Below are 18,328 nucleotides of genomic sequence, written 5' to 3'. Positions count from 1 at the left end.
ATTTGAACCTGGTGTTCTCCTTATGCAAAAGTATTGGTCTTTATTTCTTGTAGTACATTTGCAACCTGCTTTGACACCATGTTATTTCTAGGATTGTTTCTGCAAATGTACTAATAATGCCATTGTATTGATTATCTTCCAAATGCAAATTTGAGGACTTATAAATATGAGAGGAGGAGACATGTCTCATCATGTCTCTACAAGTAAACATCACTAGATAACATATTAATATAATAGTAATATAAATAACAATAAATATTAGTCATCTTAAGCATTTATGTAATATTAATATGTTAACTATGTATGTAATATATTATTCTATAATAATATATAGTATGTATTATTATATTATTATATGATAATATATAATGTATAATATATATAATATATATTATGTATATAAGATATTTACCATCAACAAGGTATCTCAAGTTAAAATCAATTCGATAGAAGCTATAACCTTAACAATTTTTCCTTTCTTTCGTTCTTTGTTTTGGCAAGAAAAGGATGCTCTTTTGGAGTCAAAGAATTTAGGCGCCCAACTATTATTATTTTATAAACTTCATCTTAGAATCATAAAAACATTCTAATTTGATTCTCACTGGGAATATAGTTATGTAACCCAAATTTGATTTTGGTGCTTATTGGGAATTTTACCTTGGTGGATGCCAAATTGAGTATTTGGATCACTCAACGCTAAATTGGTACTCATAAGGGATTTTCTTTGATGGATGCCAAAATGGCCAGTCCATGCTTTAAATGCTAAAACCAATAGTTGACACTCATTAAGAGTTTTCAACTTTTTTCTAATGGATGCCAAAAATGGGAAGTTGATGACTTGGGTCCCAAAATTGAAGTTTTAAAATATGATGCCAAAACTTAAAAAGGCATGGGTACCTGGAATGCTTTTTGATGTTGCAGAAACTCAATCTTCGTTAAAATTGCTCCATTCTGTTCTTGAATGTTGTTACATAAAATCTCTCAACTTTTATGAGTTTTCGATCATTTTATTGCCTCAACTCATCTTGGCCGGTACGTTCTCTGCCAAAGAGAAAAAATGACAATAATAGTTTTCCAAAAGCATAATTTTGGATTTTTGTGCTTGTATTTCAATCGGGGACAAGAATAAACTTAAAAGAAAAAACATAAAGCAAAAGGAAGCTTTTTCTAAAAATAAAATTTGATTTGACATTGAAGTTCCCTATCTTGAATATTGGACCTTCTGAAGTGACCACTTCACACTTGAAAGATAATCCCTATCATAGTAGTCTTGAGAAGATTTTCCCTATCCTTGATCCTTCCTACCTTTGCCTTGCATCAGTTGCCATAGTCGTTTTTTAACTTCACTCTTATTTTTTCCTTTGCTTGTGGTAGAGTCTCTTTTAGGATATAGAACTTGATAACCTTAATGATGAGTAACCTGCATACATTGGTAGCCGGACAAAATAACAAATAAGGACTTGGGTTATTTTGACTTGAAAGATTACATAGTTGACATTGATGTAACAAGAATGATTTGACATTTGGCTACAAATACTATTAAACACAAAGTATTTTAGTGTTTTGGGTACATCAGTGAACACATTAGATTTGGTATACCCTTCTATTCAAGACCACAAGAGGAGTTGGCTCTTTTGCCAAGTCCATTTAAAAGTTTTGTGCATGTGCAAGGTTTCCAAGTTTATTGTATCAGACTCATTTGTGGGTTCACTATGTGTGCTGAGTTCCTTAAAAGGTTCAAAAGAGAAAAAGTCATACTTGTTCTTTTATGCAACTCAAATGTAAGGTTTTGTAAGCAATTTTGCCAAATAAGAGTGATTTTTGCTCTTTCCTATAAAGTTTTCTATGGTTTCAAACAACTATGTAATGTAGAACACTATTGTACTCAAGTAAATGGCTAATGGAGAACATTGTCATGGTTAATAAATGGGTTGCAAGAAACAGCTCCATATGTGAACAACATTTTTCAAGCGTCTTCTTGGGATCCTTTGTCACCATTGGTAGAATCAAGTACGGAATGAGAAGATCCCTTTTTTGAATGTTCATGCATATTTTAATGTGCATAAAAACATGTCTTTGCTGAGCATGAATTCAGTTCAAATTTGGCCATGGTAACATCATATGTAAGGTCTTCACCTGAATGTTTTTGTCCAGTTTTGCAAAGATTTTGACCAGTGGATGCTTACAAGGGGGGGCATCTTGTAAACATCTTTGGTTCACATGTTCTTAACAATGTGGGATAAAACCTCTAATTTTTTACCATGTCCTGGACAATTGTTGGTTGTTTATGATGATTTGACTTTTGTAATTGAGTGAAAAAAGTGTCACAAAACAATACTAGTACACGTTGCTTCAACCAGTTGATGGCACTCTTATCTATTGTTGCTAGTTAAACTCAAATTTTCATAGATCTCTTTTTTTTGCATTATTCGTTGACAGAATACACATAACTTGATGTGATCAATTTTATGCTTATCACATGTTATTTATATCCCAAAATTTTTATTTGATTACCTAGATTATGACCTTATTATTTCTTAGTGCTTTTTGTGGAAGGTTTCAGGCCAAGAAGAGGAGTACACAGAGGCATGCTGCGCCCCACCAAGAATATACTTCAATTTTAGCCTATTTTAAGAAGGCTGTTGTGAGCAAACATCAGTTCCAGATTTGCAGTTTATTTGCTTTTTGAACTTGAGTTGGACTTGTAGTCTGTACCATGTCTTATGAAATGGATGATGTCAAAAGTAAGTTTACTTATCCTACTTTGTAGCTTGTACGCACTCTCCAACTTCTGTTTCTCGGATTTGTTATTGAAGCCTTCTTAAATTTTGTTTGACTATATATATTATATATCTTGGAATAAATGAATGATGCAATGCTTGCTATGCATATATTAGAAAAATAATAAATATATAATCTAGAAGAATTCAGAATATGCTAAGCAAATATGTAGACACTTGCCTTAGAAATGAAAATGATGCACCTGCAGCATGAAAAGATGAAGATCTCTTTGCAAACTTAATGGTTGGGGTGGACCCCATAATAACTAGACAACAATACCATTATGCCTCATTCACTACACCTTTCCCATTATTCCTAGGGTGAATAAAGATCCCCACTTGAACCAATTTCAAGACCTTAGGGAGCAATAACAAACAACCAAACCGTTGGAAAAATTTGCTTTGATTGATGTAACCATAGTCATCCCTTTTTTTCTTTACCAAAACCATAGACAAGTTGGAATCTTATCATTATTTCATTTTAACCTAGTTGAACTTGCACAGGTTAGTCATTCAGAGATTGCTGATCTATCATGATGTCAAATGGGTTAAAATTAAGTATGAACACAAATAAATAGAGTTGCAGCAATTGGTTCTTTTTTGGACCATGAAGCATACTTGGGGCATGGGAACTTCAAAATCTTTGGTTAAAACATTTTGATCAATGTCTTATTTGTGGGGAATATAGTCATGCCTAACTTAACACCTAGCCTACATAGGAAACCTAAAACGATGCAATAAGAAAACACACTATGTGAAAGGGAACCGTTTACTGCATAGATTAATTGATTAATGCACACAGACAATGAACAAGAGCAGCAACAACAGTACTCCGTTTATCATTCGCATATGCCAAGAGATTACATACAGAGCATAAGATAAGATAAGATGAGATGATTTACAATGATCCCAGATGGAGTATAAATACTTCCTGCCGAACCTTCCTGAAAGGATCCGTCGGCTACGTAACAATCCTAATCTACCCGTTGGCTACAAAATCTTTACCAACGACATCAACCCGTCGGCTACACAATCTTTACCGACGACATCAACCCGTCGGTTACACAATTTCTACCTATGACATCATCCCCCCAAAAGAAAAAGCCATCTCCAGACGACAATTACAAAATATTCGAGACAAATTAACAAACAAAATACATTAACTGACTAACTGCACAAGATAGATCTGTTTCTGTCACATCACTTTCACATTCGTCCTGTGCCTGCAACAAACTGGTCTCCAACCCATTATGCATTTGTAGTCTCTGCTAACACACTACTGTCTCGTTAATCAAGCTGACCTTGATAGCCACTCGTGCTGCTTTTTCTTCTTCCAACTCCTGGGTACCTTGAACCAAGTGTTGCTGAACTGCCTTCAACTGGATGATCAGCTCCTCCTGAGCTCTCTATGCATCCACCAAGACAGCCTCACGTTCAACATCTACTCCAAGTGCCTCTGGTACACAGACACTCCATGCCTGCAACAGCTCCAGTTCTCATCAACTGGTCATACTTCCCACGATTGATAACCGCAACGACTGAGGGTCTAGGGGGCATCGCCCCCAATGGGGTTAAGGGGCAGTGCCCCAGGTGCCCCTTGCCACGAAGACCAAATTAGCACTCCGAAACCCACACAAAACTGCATGGACCACACTATTTTCATGATTTTCTTCCGATTCCACACTTTCTGGCAACTGCTTATGTTTTCCCTACCTTTTGGCATTATGCGTTATTCATTCTGAACATTTTTTATTTGTCGACTTTTATTTTATTTTAAAGAAAACCTTCTGACACCTTTCTTCCACGTCTGCAATCTTCTTCTCCCTCTCCAGTTTCTACCGTATGGAATAGCTCCCTTCCTGCATTGAAGCTATTCCCACTTCTCTGACGTACGGCTTCCCTTCATCTTTAGCTCCGCTTCCTTCAGCTCGAAAATACAAATATAATTACACTTGCCTTTGCTTTTCCGCTCACTCTTTGCGTTAATCCTTGGTAGCTTCACTTCGGCCGCCCAATGTATGAAAGGTAGTATATAGAACAGTGGGAAATGCATGGGTTTAAAAACCGGCCGGTGAAGACATGAGATGAAGCTGTGGACTAATAGGCAAATCTGCGGAAGGACCAAGGTAACTCCAAATTTTGCGAGAGAACAAGCCGCCTGTGGAAGAGAAAGTTAAGCCGCGAGGAAACAAAAGACACCCGCGGAAGGATCACACGCGAAAAATCTTGTCCGTGGAAAAGGTATCCATAGGGCAGTCCGCGAAACACTGTGAAAAACCTCATCCGCGAGACAGGTGCCCACAGAGGTGTCCGCGGGGCCACACTTTTTGTCAGTTTTTTATTTTTAAAACAAAAATACAACCTCAATTTTCCCTCTAAACTTTGCCATTCTGCGACAATGAGGGAGTCGTTTGGACTTCATCATTTTGTGACGACACGAGAGTTTTCCTGGCATGGTACTTCTTCAGCTTCAACTCGTTCACCACCTGCGGTACTTCTTGTCCGTCCAAAGTCCACAATTTTATTGCTCCATTGTCGCCCACCTCCTGAATTTGGTATGGCCCTACCCATCTGACCTTAAACTTTCCTGGTTTGATCTCATTTCGTCCGTCATACTTCAACACCAACTGGCCCGGCTGAAACTTGTTTAGCTTCAGATGTTTATCGTGCCACGCTTTGCATTTGTTCTGTGTCACCTCTATGGCCCATTGTGCCTGCAATTTCGTCGGCTGCCATCCCTTGCCATCAATAACTGTATTCTTGATTTTAGAACCTTCACTCTGTATTGTAGAAGTTTTTATTAAGCCTGTTCTCTTTGTTTCCTGTGCAGACCGTGCGATGTGTTTTCCTTGTTGTTGGCACCCTTCTACTATATCAGTGGTTCGTCGTAACATTTTCTTTCTGTGCAGTCGTACGGTGGGATCTTTCCTTTTTTTGAGTTCGTATTGTATGTTCTTCCCCTCAACCTCAGCCGTAACTGCCTTTCCTTCTTCCACTTCTCTATATTCCTTCGGACATTCATTTTCCTCTTCTTTCTCATCGTCGTCCACCCTTAACATATTACAGCTCGGAAAGAGTTCGTAGTCCTCTATCTGCTAGTGGTAAAGACTGTTGACAGAATCCAAATCGTTGTCTGTTGATCCTCCTTCCAACTGTAGGACTCCCTCTTGATCTTGTTCCATATGCTGCCTCCCTTCATCTTCTTCTTCAGAATCTGATGATGCTGCCTCCTCACCTACCATTTGTGTGTGCAGGTCAATTATGAATCTTCTGCCTTCGCGCTCCATTGATAGGGTATTCTTCTTCTAGTCACGTTTAACCTTTGCTTGAATAAGCCATTTGCGGCCTAGAATGGTGTCGTATTCTTTTCTCTTCAATGGGATCACGACGAAGTCGAGTAGGAATGGTTGTGTGCCAATCGTCACCGGTTGTGCCATCAAGACGTCGAGAGGTTTAATGCTATGTTGGTCCGTTGTCAACAACTGGAATGTAGGTGGCCACAATGTCGGCTGTCCCAACCTCTTCCAAGTATCCTCAAGTAAGACATTCATGCCTGACCCTCCGTCGACGATTGTGTCTGTCAGCACATTTCCGAGAATCCCCATCTCGACGACTACCAGATGTCGTCTGGAGGTGAGGGCTAACAACATTGAGTCTTCTCCGCCTGCGGCAATTTCCTTCCCTCTTCTTGGTTCTCCTAGTAACTTAGCAGTTGGTGCAATATTTGTGAGTGCCAATCGGAGTTGAGGCATTGTGAGCAATAGATCTCTTATTTTGATGAGTACCTTAGTTTGCAGTATTTGCCATATGATGTTCTGTTCCGCACAGTTCCTTGCTGAGGTGCTGGTGGTATCCTTCAATTGAGATGTCTCTGCCTGTGTTGCTTTCTCAATTTCCTTCCGTACTTCTTCCAGCCTCTTATTTTCTTCTGCGGGGTTGGGGTATAGTTTTGCTTGTTCTCGTGTGATTGCTAGTACCTCCTCTTTGTCCTTCTCGACAGTGATCAGATTCACTCCAGACTTCGAGCACTTGGCATCTTCATGATTGCCGGGTTCCCACCATCTGCATAATAATTTTGGTGTGTTAGCCATTGTACAATCTCCGGCAAAGTAGCCCCACAAATTATAGGCTCGGCATTGCACGATCGACTGTTCGTTAGCATTGTACTAAATTCGACTTCGGCTGCCATTGTTATTATTCGCATTGTTGTTGTTGTTTTGCCCTCTGCTATTATTTCTGTACCCACCCGAAGTGGCACCATCAATGTTTGTGTTTCCATTCCCTCCCGACGTGGAAGTTGCCTATGTCAGGAGCACTTGTTGAGGTCCTTTGGTTTTCATATTGAAGGGGCATTCTTTTATGGAATCTCCCATGATCTGGTGGATCTCGCAGAACTGATTCTTTGGACAGGATCCTTTTGTGTGACCTTCTGTCTTACATTCCGTGCACCATAGCTCACTTCCCTTTGTTTCTTTTTGCATGTTCTTAAATTCCTTCATCATCCGGATCATGTCCTTTTGGAGAGCTCGGACCTTCTTCTTGTTGTTTTCATCATTGCTGCTTTCTTCTTCTGAAGACGCATTGTCATCTGACTCAGAGGAGCTACTCTTTTTCTTCTTTTTCGTCTTCTGCTCACTTTCCAAGTTCATTGCTCGATTGTACACTTTCGTGTACAACGATGGCAGCACAATCTTCATCTTCTTCCGTAGCTTCGGGTGTAGGCCTTCAATGACCCATCTTTTTTGCATTCTGTCGGCCGGCTTATTTGCCATTTTATTTATCAAGTCTTTTAGTTTCTTGGCACAGACTGGGATAGTTTCGTTCTTCCCCTGCTTAATATTGTATATCTCTGCTACAATCTCATTGTCATTCCACAACAGTTGAAATTCCATGATAAACTCCTTCTTGATGTTGTCCCAATTGTTTAACTTTTGTGGATCTGCATTGGCGAACCAATCAATTGTGACACCTCGTATGGTTGTTGCAAATTGTCAGACCCATTCGTTTGTATCGGTGAGGCCATTTGCCCTCCAAATCATTTCGCAAGTTTTATAGTGTCGGATTGGATCAGCCATACCATCGCCATCAAACTTCGGCAGCTTTTCCTTTGGTTCCGCCATTACTAGTGGATTTTGTGTACGGGCGTTGTTTGGTCCTACAACACCGGCGCTATTCATTCCCACACCGGTGGTCTGCACTCCCACATCGGCGATCTGCTCTCCCACATTAGCGGTCTCAACAGCTGCGAACCTTGGTGAAGAAGGATCTTCTGAAGTTGTCCCTTTTGGAAGTGTATCCCGGACGAAGAGTTCACTCCACGCTCGTGCTCCCTCGGCACTCTGAGCCGTGCGAGTCAATTCCCTTATGTCTGAATTCTCTCCCTTCGGCGAATATAGGCTCAAAAATTCCTCCCTTGCTTCCTTCACCAATTCCACCCACTGGCGAGTCTCTTCCAACAATTCCTCAGCGCTACGGTGTTCGTTGGCAATCTTCTGAAACCTCCTTCGGTGCTCGGCCTATTGTGCCAAAATTAAATTTTTTTGAGCTGTGCTTATTTCATCTTTGTCCTTCAGCTTATTCTTATTTTTATTTAACTGATTCGCCATCAGTTGTCATTCCAACCTTTGTTCCAGGTCCATTAGGCAACGACGCCAAATGTTTACCGCATAGATTAATTGATTGATGCACACAGACAATGAACAAGAACAGCAACAGCAGTACTTTGTTTATCATTCGCATATGTCAAGAGATTACATACAAAGCATAAGATAAGATAAGATGATTTACAATGATCCCAGACGGGGTATATACTATAAATACTTCCTGCCGAACCTTCCCGAAGGGGTCCGTCGGCTACATAACAATCCTAATCTACTCGTCGGCTACAAAGTCTTTACCGACGATATCAACCCGTGGGCTACACAATCTTTACTGACGACATCAACATGGAAAGGAGAAATACAACACGTAACACAAGGAGGAAAATCCTGCAACCTTAAGGCTTGATATTTTTTATGAATTGCCCAGTGTAGGGCATTGAAGATGAGTACTATCCAAATGAGCAAGATACTATGTGTTGTCTACTTAATTGTGTCAGATTTGGAAGGGCCAAAGTTCAAGGGATCAAACTATCTATGTCTCCCTTTGAATTTGTGATATTTGTCACAAAGCAAGACCTAATCATTGAAATCTCTCTATTAATCATTCTTGTCAAACACCTTTTTGATACAATATTTTTTTATCTTGTCAATTGTTCCAGTTCTATCCTTCTCAAGCTTGACGAGAGGAAGTATGCGCCTTTCAATTGGGTATTTGTAATGTCAACAACTTCAGATTATGGGCATGAATGTCTTTGTCTTGCACATGATGATGAAAGAGAAGTATCAATTACTCGCTTGAGCATAATTAGGTCAGCTAAAAGGGCATCAAACAATTTTGTATGTCACATTCTTTGATTTTCCTCCACCAATATGTATAGTATATACAACCCTAATAGTTTTTAATTTAAAGATTCCACTTGTCAATTCCCTTGTGGATTAATTTAATGAATGGTTCAAGAGAATGCCATATTTTGCCACATCCCCTCCGTTCATGAGGCATCATGTTGTTACTTGATATACTGTTTTTAAACATCAAAACTAATAATTATATTATTTATAATAAAATAAAAATGTTCTTTAAAAATTAATTTCGAATCGTGACCAACTTGTTTAGTCAATTTTGGTGCTGACTTGGGTGTTGCACACTTGGCCAACCTACTTTTCTATCATGAATTCAAACATGTGTAAATTTATGTTCTTTGGAACCATTTTGTTTAGACAAATTTGTTTAATAACACTACAGTTCACAACTCTCTACTTGGGACGAGGTTGGTTGCCAAACCCACCTTGGTTTTGCTAGGACAATTTCTCCTCAAGATGTTGTAGTGAATTTGACTCAATTCATTGGTTATAGGACCAAGGCAAATAAAGGATAAACTTGTTGATGTGAGTTTTGTTCTACTATAACATATAGAATCGAATACTTAGTTATTCAAGATGAAACACCAAATCTTCAACTCTCTCTTGAATAAGGATGCTCATATGCTAAACAATGTAGGCGAATTGCATGATCAAATGAGACAACCTCAAAATGGAAATTATAACTTAGTGGAAATAAAATATCATATTAACCAGTAAATGACCAAGAAATTGTTAAATTAAAGAGCCTCAGGATTCATTATTGCATTATAAACCAGCAATATAATAACATAACATGGAGCCCACTCTTACAAACAACAGTAACAGTTAGATTGGGAAAATATATAGAATTGAACCTATGACTCCAATGTGAACTCTGTCACAAATTCACCTCCAATGCTGAACTGGGTTTGCGTTTGATTTGCCAAGTAGAGCCTGAAGGTTTTCGTCCTCAAGTTCTAAATATGAAGCTGAACACTTCACACATTTCTCCAAGAGAAACTCAAAACCAAAATCAATATCCAAGCATACTGAAATGAGCTTCTCTTCCTTCTTTTAAACACAATACATCGACTCTTCAAATTCCCCTGCCTGTCTTATCATTTCTATTCTCTTTTCCTAGCGATAGTGTGTCAGAAAGAGCTCGATGAGGCGCTCCAAGTCCAATAGTAAAAAATCCATAAATGCAGATCCCTGCCAACTTACTATAAATGGTAAGCATTTGCAAACCTTGCTATCTCGATTCCAATCTACCTGCAGTTGAAGAAGCCAATGTCGAATCTCACACTGATCCTTGCAGAATCCTAGTTATCCCACAGGACCATGGTGGAAAGGGCTGATGAAGCCTCTGGAAATAATGGCTAGAAAAAGGGGATTTTACAGTCCTCTCTTCCCAAAGATTGCTTGCCCTCAAGCAATCTGCATCTTCCTGCTGTGACTAAAATTCCCAGATCCCATACTAGCCTCCTTGGGTCTGCTCTACTCTGCTGCTGTGCTACTCTAATACAAGCAACATGTCTTGAAAGGTGAAGGCACTCATCACTCCCCCACAACAATGCATCAATCATACTAATACCAAGATCCCAAATTCCCCCATATGCATGATCAATCAAATCAACCTGCCATGTGCTGCTATCATATACAAGAAGATCCTTGAGCTGACTGAGAACCTCACTCAAGCATGTGATTGATCCTCCTTGGTCCCACAAACAAAAGGCCATCCACCCTCCCAATCGTCTGTAATATCCTATCATTCCGCACTCGTAATAGGTGGGATGTCAAAAATATCCAACTACAACAACACTGCCCTCTAACATGTATTCCAAAACAGTAACTATACTGGAGAAGCAAGCTAGCAATACTGTAGGACATGGCTTCCTCCTGCATGAAGGGAAGTGTACCAAATGCCACACCCATGCAATAATTGAAAAAGAAAGTCCTTCGCTAGAGGGCTGAAAGAACCAAAAAAAAACTATAATGTGACTATATTGTGGAGCACTAATCAACTCCTTTGGGAATATTACCTTTATTTGAAAATAACAAACTTGTATATACAAAATAAACCAATATTAGAGGCTTTTATGATCCTTTCTTAGGGTTCACTGACAATTGTATTTTAATAACTTAAAGTTACATGTTTCTCATAATTTAACTTTATGATGCTCTATAGCACAATTTAAGGACTAGTTTCATTTGCATCATTTAAGGTTTAAACTAAAATCTGCTTTGCCCTTCTCTAAAGAAGCATGCACGTGAATCTAATCTTGTGATTCTTTTCAGTATCATCAAAGGAGAAAACCTCTATTTCATACTAAGCTGTTCTTGTCATTCATGTTTCTTGATAACGAAGATTATAAGTCCTCTGAAATATATTCTTCCCTTCATCTATATCCACGCTTGACATTCTCTTTCCATTTATGATTTAATTTTAAAGTCTGTAGATTTTGTCATCTCTTGTTATTATTATTTTGATGCCATGTATTTTATGACGACTATTTGCTTCTTCTGTTTGTTTATTTTACAGCGATTGAACCATAGCATAGCATGACCTTATAAATTCATGCAAGAAACTAAGATTACCTTTGCCAATGTAACAGAGATTGGGATTGGCCTAACTGGATTTGGCGTTCTTTTCTCATTTTTGGGAGTGATTTTTGTTTTCGACAAGGGTTTATTAGCAATGGGAAATGTAAGCTTCCTACAGATCTTCAGACGGCAATAGAATTTTTCATTCTTAATAAATTTTCATGCATACTTACATCATTGGTCATCATAATCTTTTTCAGATTCTGTTCTTGTGTGGGTTAGCATTAACCATTGGTATAAAGTCCACAGTACAGTTCTTTACCACACCTCAGCATTACAAGGTATGAGTTCAGCACGTTAGTTGCACACAAGGTGATAATACTTTTCTTTATCACTGCCGCATAAAATGCTGTTAAGGATAGTGATTCCAGCCTTTATGTGTGCCAGAACTGTCTTGATTTAGTTGCAAAATATGTTTGTGTTGAAATGCAAGTGCCAAGGAGTACAACTTGTGCTTTGCTGCTTGTTCAAGTTTTTATAAATTTTCTTTCCAAATTTCAGCTTCTTTTTGCTTCTTTTTTATTGTACTTATCTTCATTCCTTTCTTCTAGCATATGCAAAGAACCTCAGAATACTGGAGATTAGCTTTCTCATAATAGGGGAAAAAGATGGCCTAAATCCTTAAGTGTGATAATTTACTAGATACAGCTATTTTATCTTACCAAAAGCATTCTGACTGAAGAAAGAAAACAAGTAATGCCAGAAGCCAATAGAATCTAATTGTATCATTCATTTGAAGGCAATATCTTATGGAGTAGCAGGTTATGGATATTAAACATAACTTCTTTATTTTCTATATATGCTAATGCATTTTATTTGGAGAATAACATTAGTTTTACACATTGTGAACTCCTTTATTGATGGCCAATCACAAACTCAACACATGCTCGCATGTGATATTGTTTGGTGGATTAACAATTAGTTAGTTGTACCCTTGTTCCTTGTGCCTTTTCCTTTTTGAACTGGTTACAATTCTAATTTTCCAGATATTGTCCTCAGAATTGTTAGTAATGGTTTTGTTTATGCACTCATTGAAACTTATGTTAATTGCTGCATATGAGGTTTTTGTTCGAGTTGAATGAATTAAAAGAAAATAACAAATTTGTCAATTGATGAAATTTGGGAGAGTTTTTGACTAAATTCAAATATCTGCAATTTATCTTTTAAATATAAGAAATACTTAAACAAAATTGCCTAAATAGGTAAACGTTTGTAAATGGATTAGAAATTTATATAAAACTTATGCTCACACTTGTAGACCACAATAAACTTATCAAGGTTAAACCTATAACAAATATGAAATCATGACTTTAAAGATGTTTTTTGAATCATAGAATGACAAGTCTCAAGTCTCCAAAACTTAAAAAATGATCTAAGCCATAAAAAGCACCTGGTTGAGTTGGCAAAGTCTCACCATCACTAATTACATTCATTTATTCATCGCTAAAAAGGTCAAGATCATGTTAATGTTTCATCCCAGAATTTAAGATAAACAAAACAACAGAAACAAATAATAAGTACTAAGACTACAATTTATCCTAGGAAAACCGTCCAACTTGAGGGAGAAAAACTCATCCACAAATACAATCACTTTATTGATGAATAAGCATAAGTCTGAAATACAATATGCCCAAACACAAGGCTGAAACTGAACACAACAATTTATCCTAGGAGAACCCTCCAACATGAGGGAGAAAAACTCATCCACACAATACAATCACTTTATTGATGAATAAGCAGAAGTCTGAAATACAATATGCCCAAAGACAAGGCTGAAACCGAACTAATATTCAGAACCATAAGTTATCAATAATTGATCTCATACGAATTTCTCCCGAAGAATATATAAAACTGCCTTGACCCTTCATTATCTTGCCGTTACAAAGTGAAGACCCCTTCCTTGTCTTGACCTTTCATTGTCTTGATTCTTCAATTTATTAACTCTTCAATATCCACACACAGTCTCTTCAAAGGCATTGCTATAACTCTTTGTTTACACAAGAGAAGTTTGTTTAGAACACACACATGACCTTCAATTAGCCAATGCTGAAGACTCTTCACGATCTTCAAAAGGCGTGGCTCTTCATATGAAAGATCCTTCATAAGTGAAGACACTTCACAGCCTTATTATAATAAAGGATTGGGTAATATGGAAGAGAATTAGGTAGAAAATATCCCAAATATAGTGCTGATGCAATCACAGGTACATAGATATCTCCTGCAGCTACCAAACTTTAACACTCTCTCTTAGCAAAAGAGATATCATTCTCAAATTCTCATGTCATGGCTCTCAACATGTCAGTCACAGTGGCTACACCCATTCTGAAGGAACCAAAACTTTATCATGGAATCTCTCAATGTGATAGCATCATGGAGTCACCAAACATGCTGTTCACCATGGCTACTCCCATGTGTAATATAAATACTACCATAACGGAGTCACTCAATGTGATGTTGTCATGGAGTCTCTCAACATGACATCCACTATGGCTACTCCCATTAGTGGAAAGAGCAATAGGGGATTTCGCCTCAAATTTCTTCATCTTAGAGAAAAATGCATTGCAAGGGCTTCATCTCAAATTACTCTATCTCAAAGAAAAATGCATTACAAGGGCTTTCACCTCTTCTCCTTCTTAGAGAAAAAATCATTTCAAGGGCTTTCATCTCAATTTTTTTCGTCTCAAAGACAACTTCATTACAAGGGCTTTCACCTCAAATTTCTTCGTCTCAAAGAAAAATGCATTACAAGGGCTTTCACCTCAAATTTCTCCATCTCAAAGAAAAATGTTTAATAGCGCATAATAAGAACGACTCAATGTTGAGACTCCCTCTTAGCAAAGACTCCTTTTCAGCTGGGGCAGACATTCCCCTAGCTTTAATTATCATGATAAATTACAGTTGGCTCCAATATTTGACCACACAATGAGCTTTTGAAGCGACCAAGCTTGTTGATCCTCTATAGAGGATTTGACACTCTTCATCTGCTGCCAAGCTCCCTCTGAATCTCTAACCCAATATGAAGGAAGAGTGAGCACCATCTCGTAGAGAGCACCAATCCTCATCTCAAAGCATAGAGACTGAACAACTGAATCACCAAAATTCCAGTCAGCTGAGGCATCAACCTCAATTGAGCACCAATTCATAATGACCGAATCTATAAGCCTTCATTGCATCACGTACAAACTCCTTTGATCTTTATCCTTTTCATTGAAAACTTTTTAATGAAATATATTGTATACACTCACTTTCTACACACTAGCATGCACTTAGCTAAGTGTGCTTACTTCTAAACATCTCTGTAACTGGAATGTCCATTGTCTAGTCTTATAGAATTTGGGGACAATTTCTTAAATTCATATGGACTAAACTTCCCTATTCAACCTCCAAAATAATTTTTGGGGTAATGCAAAATGTAATTTCATTAATTTTGAAAACCTTCATATCAGTTATTTTCATAATCTTGATATGCATCTTTTGTATTCTTCACTGCTTGTAAATCCATCACATTAATTCTTCATCTTGGGTCAGTACTTAATACAAACCTTTTTGAAATTGCACATACTTCATTTTGAAATCTAAATATTCCTCTCTTCACATTACTTATTCATACTACTATATGCCTAGAATTATGCACAATTTGGTAAATATATATTTTTATGCCTTTGTAAATAGACGCCTATGTTAAGTGATTGTGTCTTAGTTAAATTCTATTATTACCAACATGACATTATAGTCACTGTGTTTAGCTTTTATTGTTTTCCTTCATATAGTCGATGAAGTTAGGTGACTAATGCTTGATTTTGACACTGACCCAACCTTAGAAACATTAATAATTGCCGAATTGGCAAATTTCTAATTTCAGCTCCCCACAAGCATAATCTTGTTTAATGGACTGTCAACTTTAGAAAATGATATTACTAAATATGATATTGCTACTTCATTGCCGTCTCTCGTCGATGAAGACTTCATTTAATACATGTCTTTCTCATTTTCCAATTTATACCTTAAAAACTTCTTGCACATGATGCTCATTGCTATACTTGATTAGTTGTTGTGTAGAAGCCAATTGTTCTTGATTTATACCATATGTTGCTTTACGTTAACATTGAATTAGGAGTATACTGCAACAAATATTGGATGTAATAGATATAAGCTCCCATAGAAGAACCACATCAAGTCAAACCTTTAGGAAACTCCAAACTTCGCACAGAAGAAGCCTTTCTTTCAGTAATTTCTTACTGCCAAGTCCATCAACATAGTACACTCCAAAACAAAATTTGTCACTATTATAATAATGATAAGCTTCTATTATTAGTTAATGGTTATCTATTTGTAATCTATTGTAAATATTAGAATGTTTCTAATATTAGTTAGTCTATAGTTATTTGTTAGCTTTCTCTAGCTTTCTTTTAGCTAGAATAGAATGTTTCTATTCTTTATGAATGTTTCCTAAGGAAATATAGTTTTATTCTTTTGTATATATTGACCTCTTGATCTCTGCTAATATTAAGCAAGTATTTTACCAATTACATCTTAATATGGTATTAGAGCCACTTTTTAAATTTTTTTTGAAAATCATAATTTCATTTCTGAAATTATTAGATCCTATTTTTGAATTTTTTTTTTTTCTGAAATATTTGCTTCAAACTAGGGTTTGTCTGAGAATATTGACCATCAATATTCATATTTTATTTTTGGCCGTTGTTTAAAAAACGAGACTATTTTTTGGGCATTTTCATTTATTTTTCCTACACATCTAGGGCTGGGAGCGATGCTAAGGGTTTCTTGAAAACCTCAATAATAGATTCATGCCCATAAATTGTGTTTTTTGCTGCAAATTTGCCATTGATTTCAATCTTTTTTAGTCCAGGATGTTTCCGTTTGAAACCCTAATTCTTGGGCTCTAATTTTTTTTTTGATCATAAATTCTTGGTGGGTTTTTTTAGAGTTCAATTGGGTTGTCAAATTTTTCAGGGTGCCTCAATTTTCATGCTAGCGGATCCAGGAATCGACAACATATTCTTTCTGGGTTTTCAAGCTCTCTTTAGGGTACTTCTTCAATTTTTCTAGGTCTTTTGATACTTTGCCTCAAAGTGTGCGCCTTCACAAATTTTAATGCTTTTTCATTGAAAAATGTGCTATGGCATCTCTGACTAATATTTTGCTCGAGAACAATTCAAAATTCAATGGTCAAAATTATGGCACTCGGAAGCAGTGGATAATAGCAATTTTTGAATATCAGAATACTTATCAGATTGTTTTGGGATTCACATAGTGTCTAACTGCCCTTGATACTAATCAGAATACATGGGATCTAAATAATCTGGAGGCAATGATGCTTCTCAAATTATCCCTAGCTGATGATCAACTCTCTCAGATTCGATCCAACAAGACAACTGTCGAGATATGGGCACATCTCAAGAATCTTCATGGGACTTCTGACAAAAGTAGAGCTTTCTTTTTGAAGAACACTCTGTTTTCAATTAGTATGGATGAGCGAACATCACTCTAGGCTCACCTGAATAGGATTTAGGAAATCTGTGATCAGTTGCTTGCCATTGGTCGCAAGATGGAGGAAGAGGACATTGTGGTTACGCTTGTGTATTGATTTTAGGGACTTGAACAGGGCTTCACTAAAAGATAGGCACCCTTTACCCTCTATGGAGTAGATTTTACAGTATGTTTCAGGGTTTGAAAGGTTTTCTTTGTTAGATGGATATTCTGGTTACAATCAGATCTTGGTAAAGGATGAGGATCAGTTTAAAACAACATTCACTACGAAATGGGGAACTATGGCTTATAGGAGAATGCCTTTCGGATTATCTAATGCTAGAGCTACGTTTCAGAAAGCTATGGATATGGCTTTTGGAAACTTAATGTATAAGATGGTATTGGTATATTTAGATGATATTCCTGTTTTCAGCAAGGAGGCTAAAGACCATAAGTTTTGTAAAAACCCTCAATAGGCTATATCCTTAACAAACATCAATTTGCTTTTGCTAATCAAGAGTTTGATATTTTGCCAAACATTTGGCAGACAAATTATTATCACTCAATAAATAATGTTTTAAATTCACAACCAGCTGCTCACAATATTAATAGATTGTCTTTATCAATTTGGACAAATGAACACCACTAAACAATTTAGAAGTAATTCTATAATTGATGGCAATGCTACTAATATCCAATTTAAAAATTGACTTCTGAAAATTTACAAGAATGCAATAATGAACTTGGAAATTGACTTATAATAGATGAAATATGAATTGTAGCTCTCAAGAAATAATCTAATTTACTTGCAGGTTCAGCAATACATGCTCCTTGCTTATAATCGTAGGTGCTCTAAAACCTGATTGCTACCCTCCAATAATTGGTTGCAGCCTTCCACAAAGTCTGAAATCACTGCTAAATATAAGGATGACAGCCACAATACATTCCTCTTTAACCATGCCAAATAGTAGACAATAACGGCGTTCCAGATCACAAATTCTCCAGCCACAATGA

General features: G+C 37.1%; 1 protein-coding gene across 2 annotated transcripts in view; it reads left to right on the top strand.

Annotated features, from left to right (window-relative positions):
* The window catches only part of LOC149562513 (vesicle transport protein GOT1-like), a 54,350-nt gene that overhangs the window by 12,184 nt on the left and 23,838 nt on the right, over positions 1-18,328 (top strand). The window contains exons 2-4 of one of the 2 annotated variants that reach the window (XM_089823890.1): positions 2,542-2,744; positions 11,836-11,927; positions 12,025-12,105. In XM_089823890.1, the coding sequence (XP_089680016.1) occupies positions 2,717-2,744; positions 11,836-11,927; positions 12,025-12,105 (201 nt within the window). In that variant the 5' untranslated portion in view covers positions 2,542-2,716. The remainder of the gene's footprint in view (positions 1-2,541; positions 2,745-11,835; positions 11,928-12,024; positions 12,106-18,328) is intronic. The other variant, XM_089823889.1, reaches the window with a different exon arrangement.

Source organism: Cupressus sempervirens, chromosome 4, assembly GCF_028749045.1.
Source record: "Cupressus sempervirens isolate cs-2001-9-10 chromosome 4, ASM2874904v1, whole genome shotgun sequence".
In the NCBI taxonomy this organism is placed as follows: domain Eukaryota; kingdom Viridiplantae; phylum Streptophyta; class Pinopsida; order Cupressales; family Cupressaceae; genus Cupressus; species Cupressus sempervirens.
This window is presented reverse-complemented; position numbering and strand designations above follow the sequence as displayed.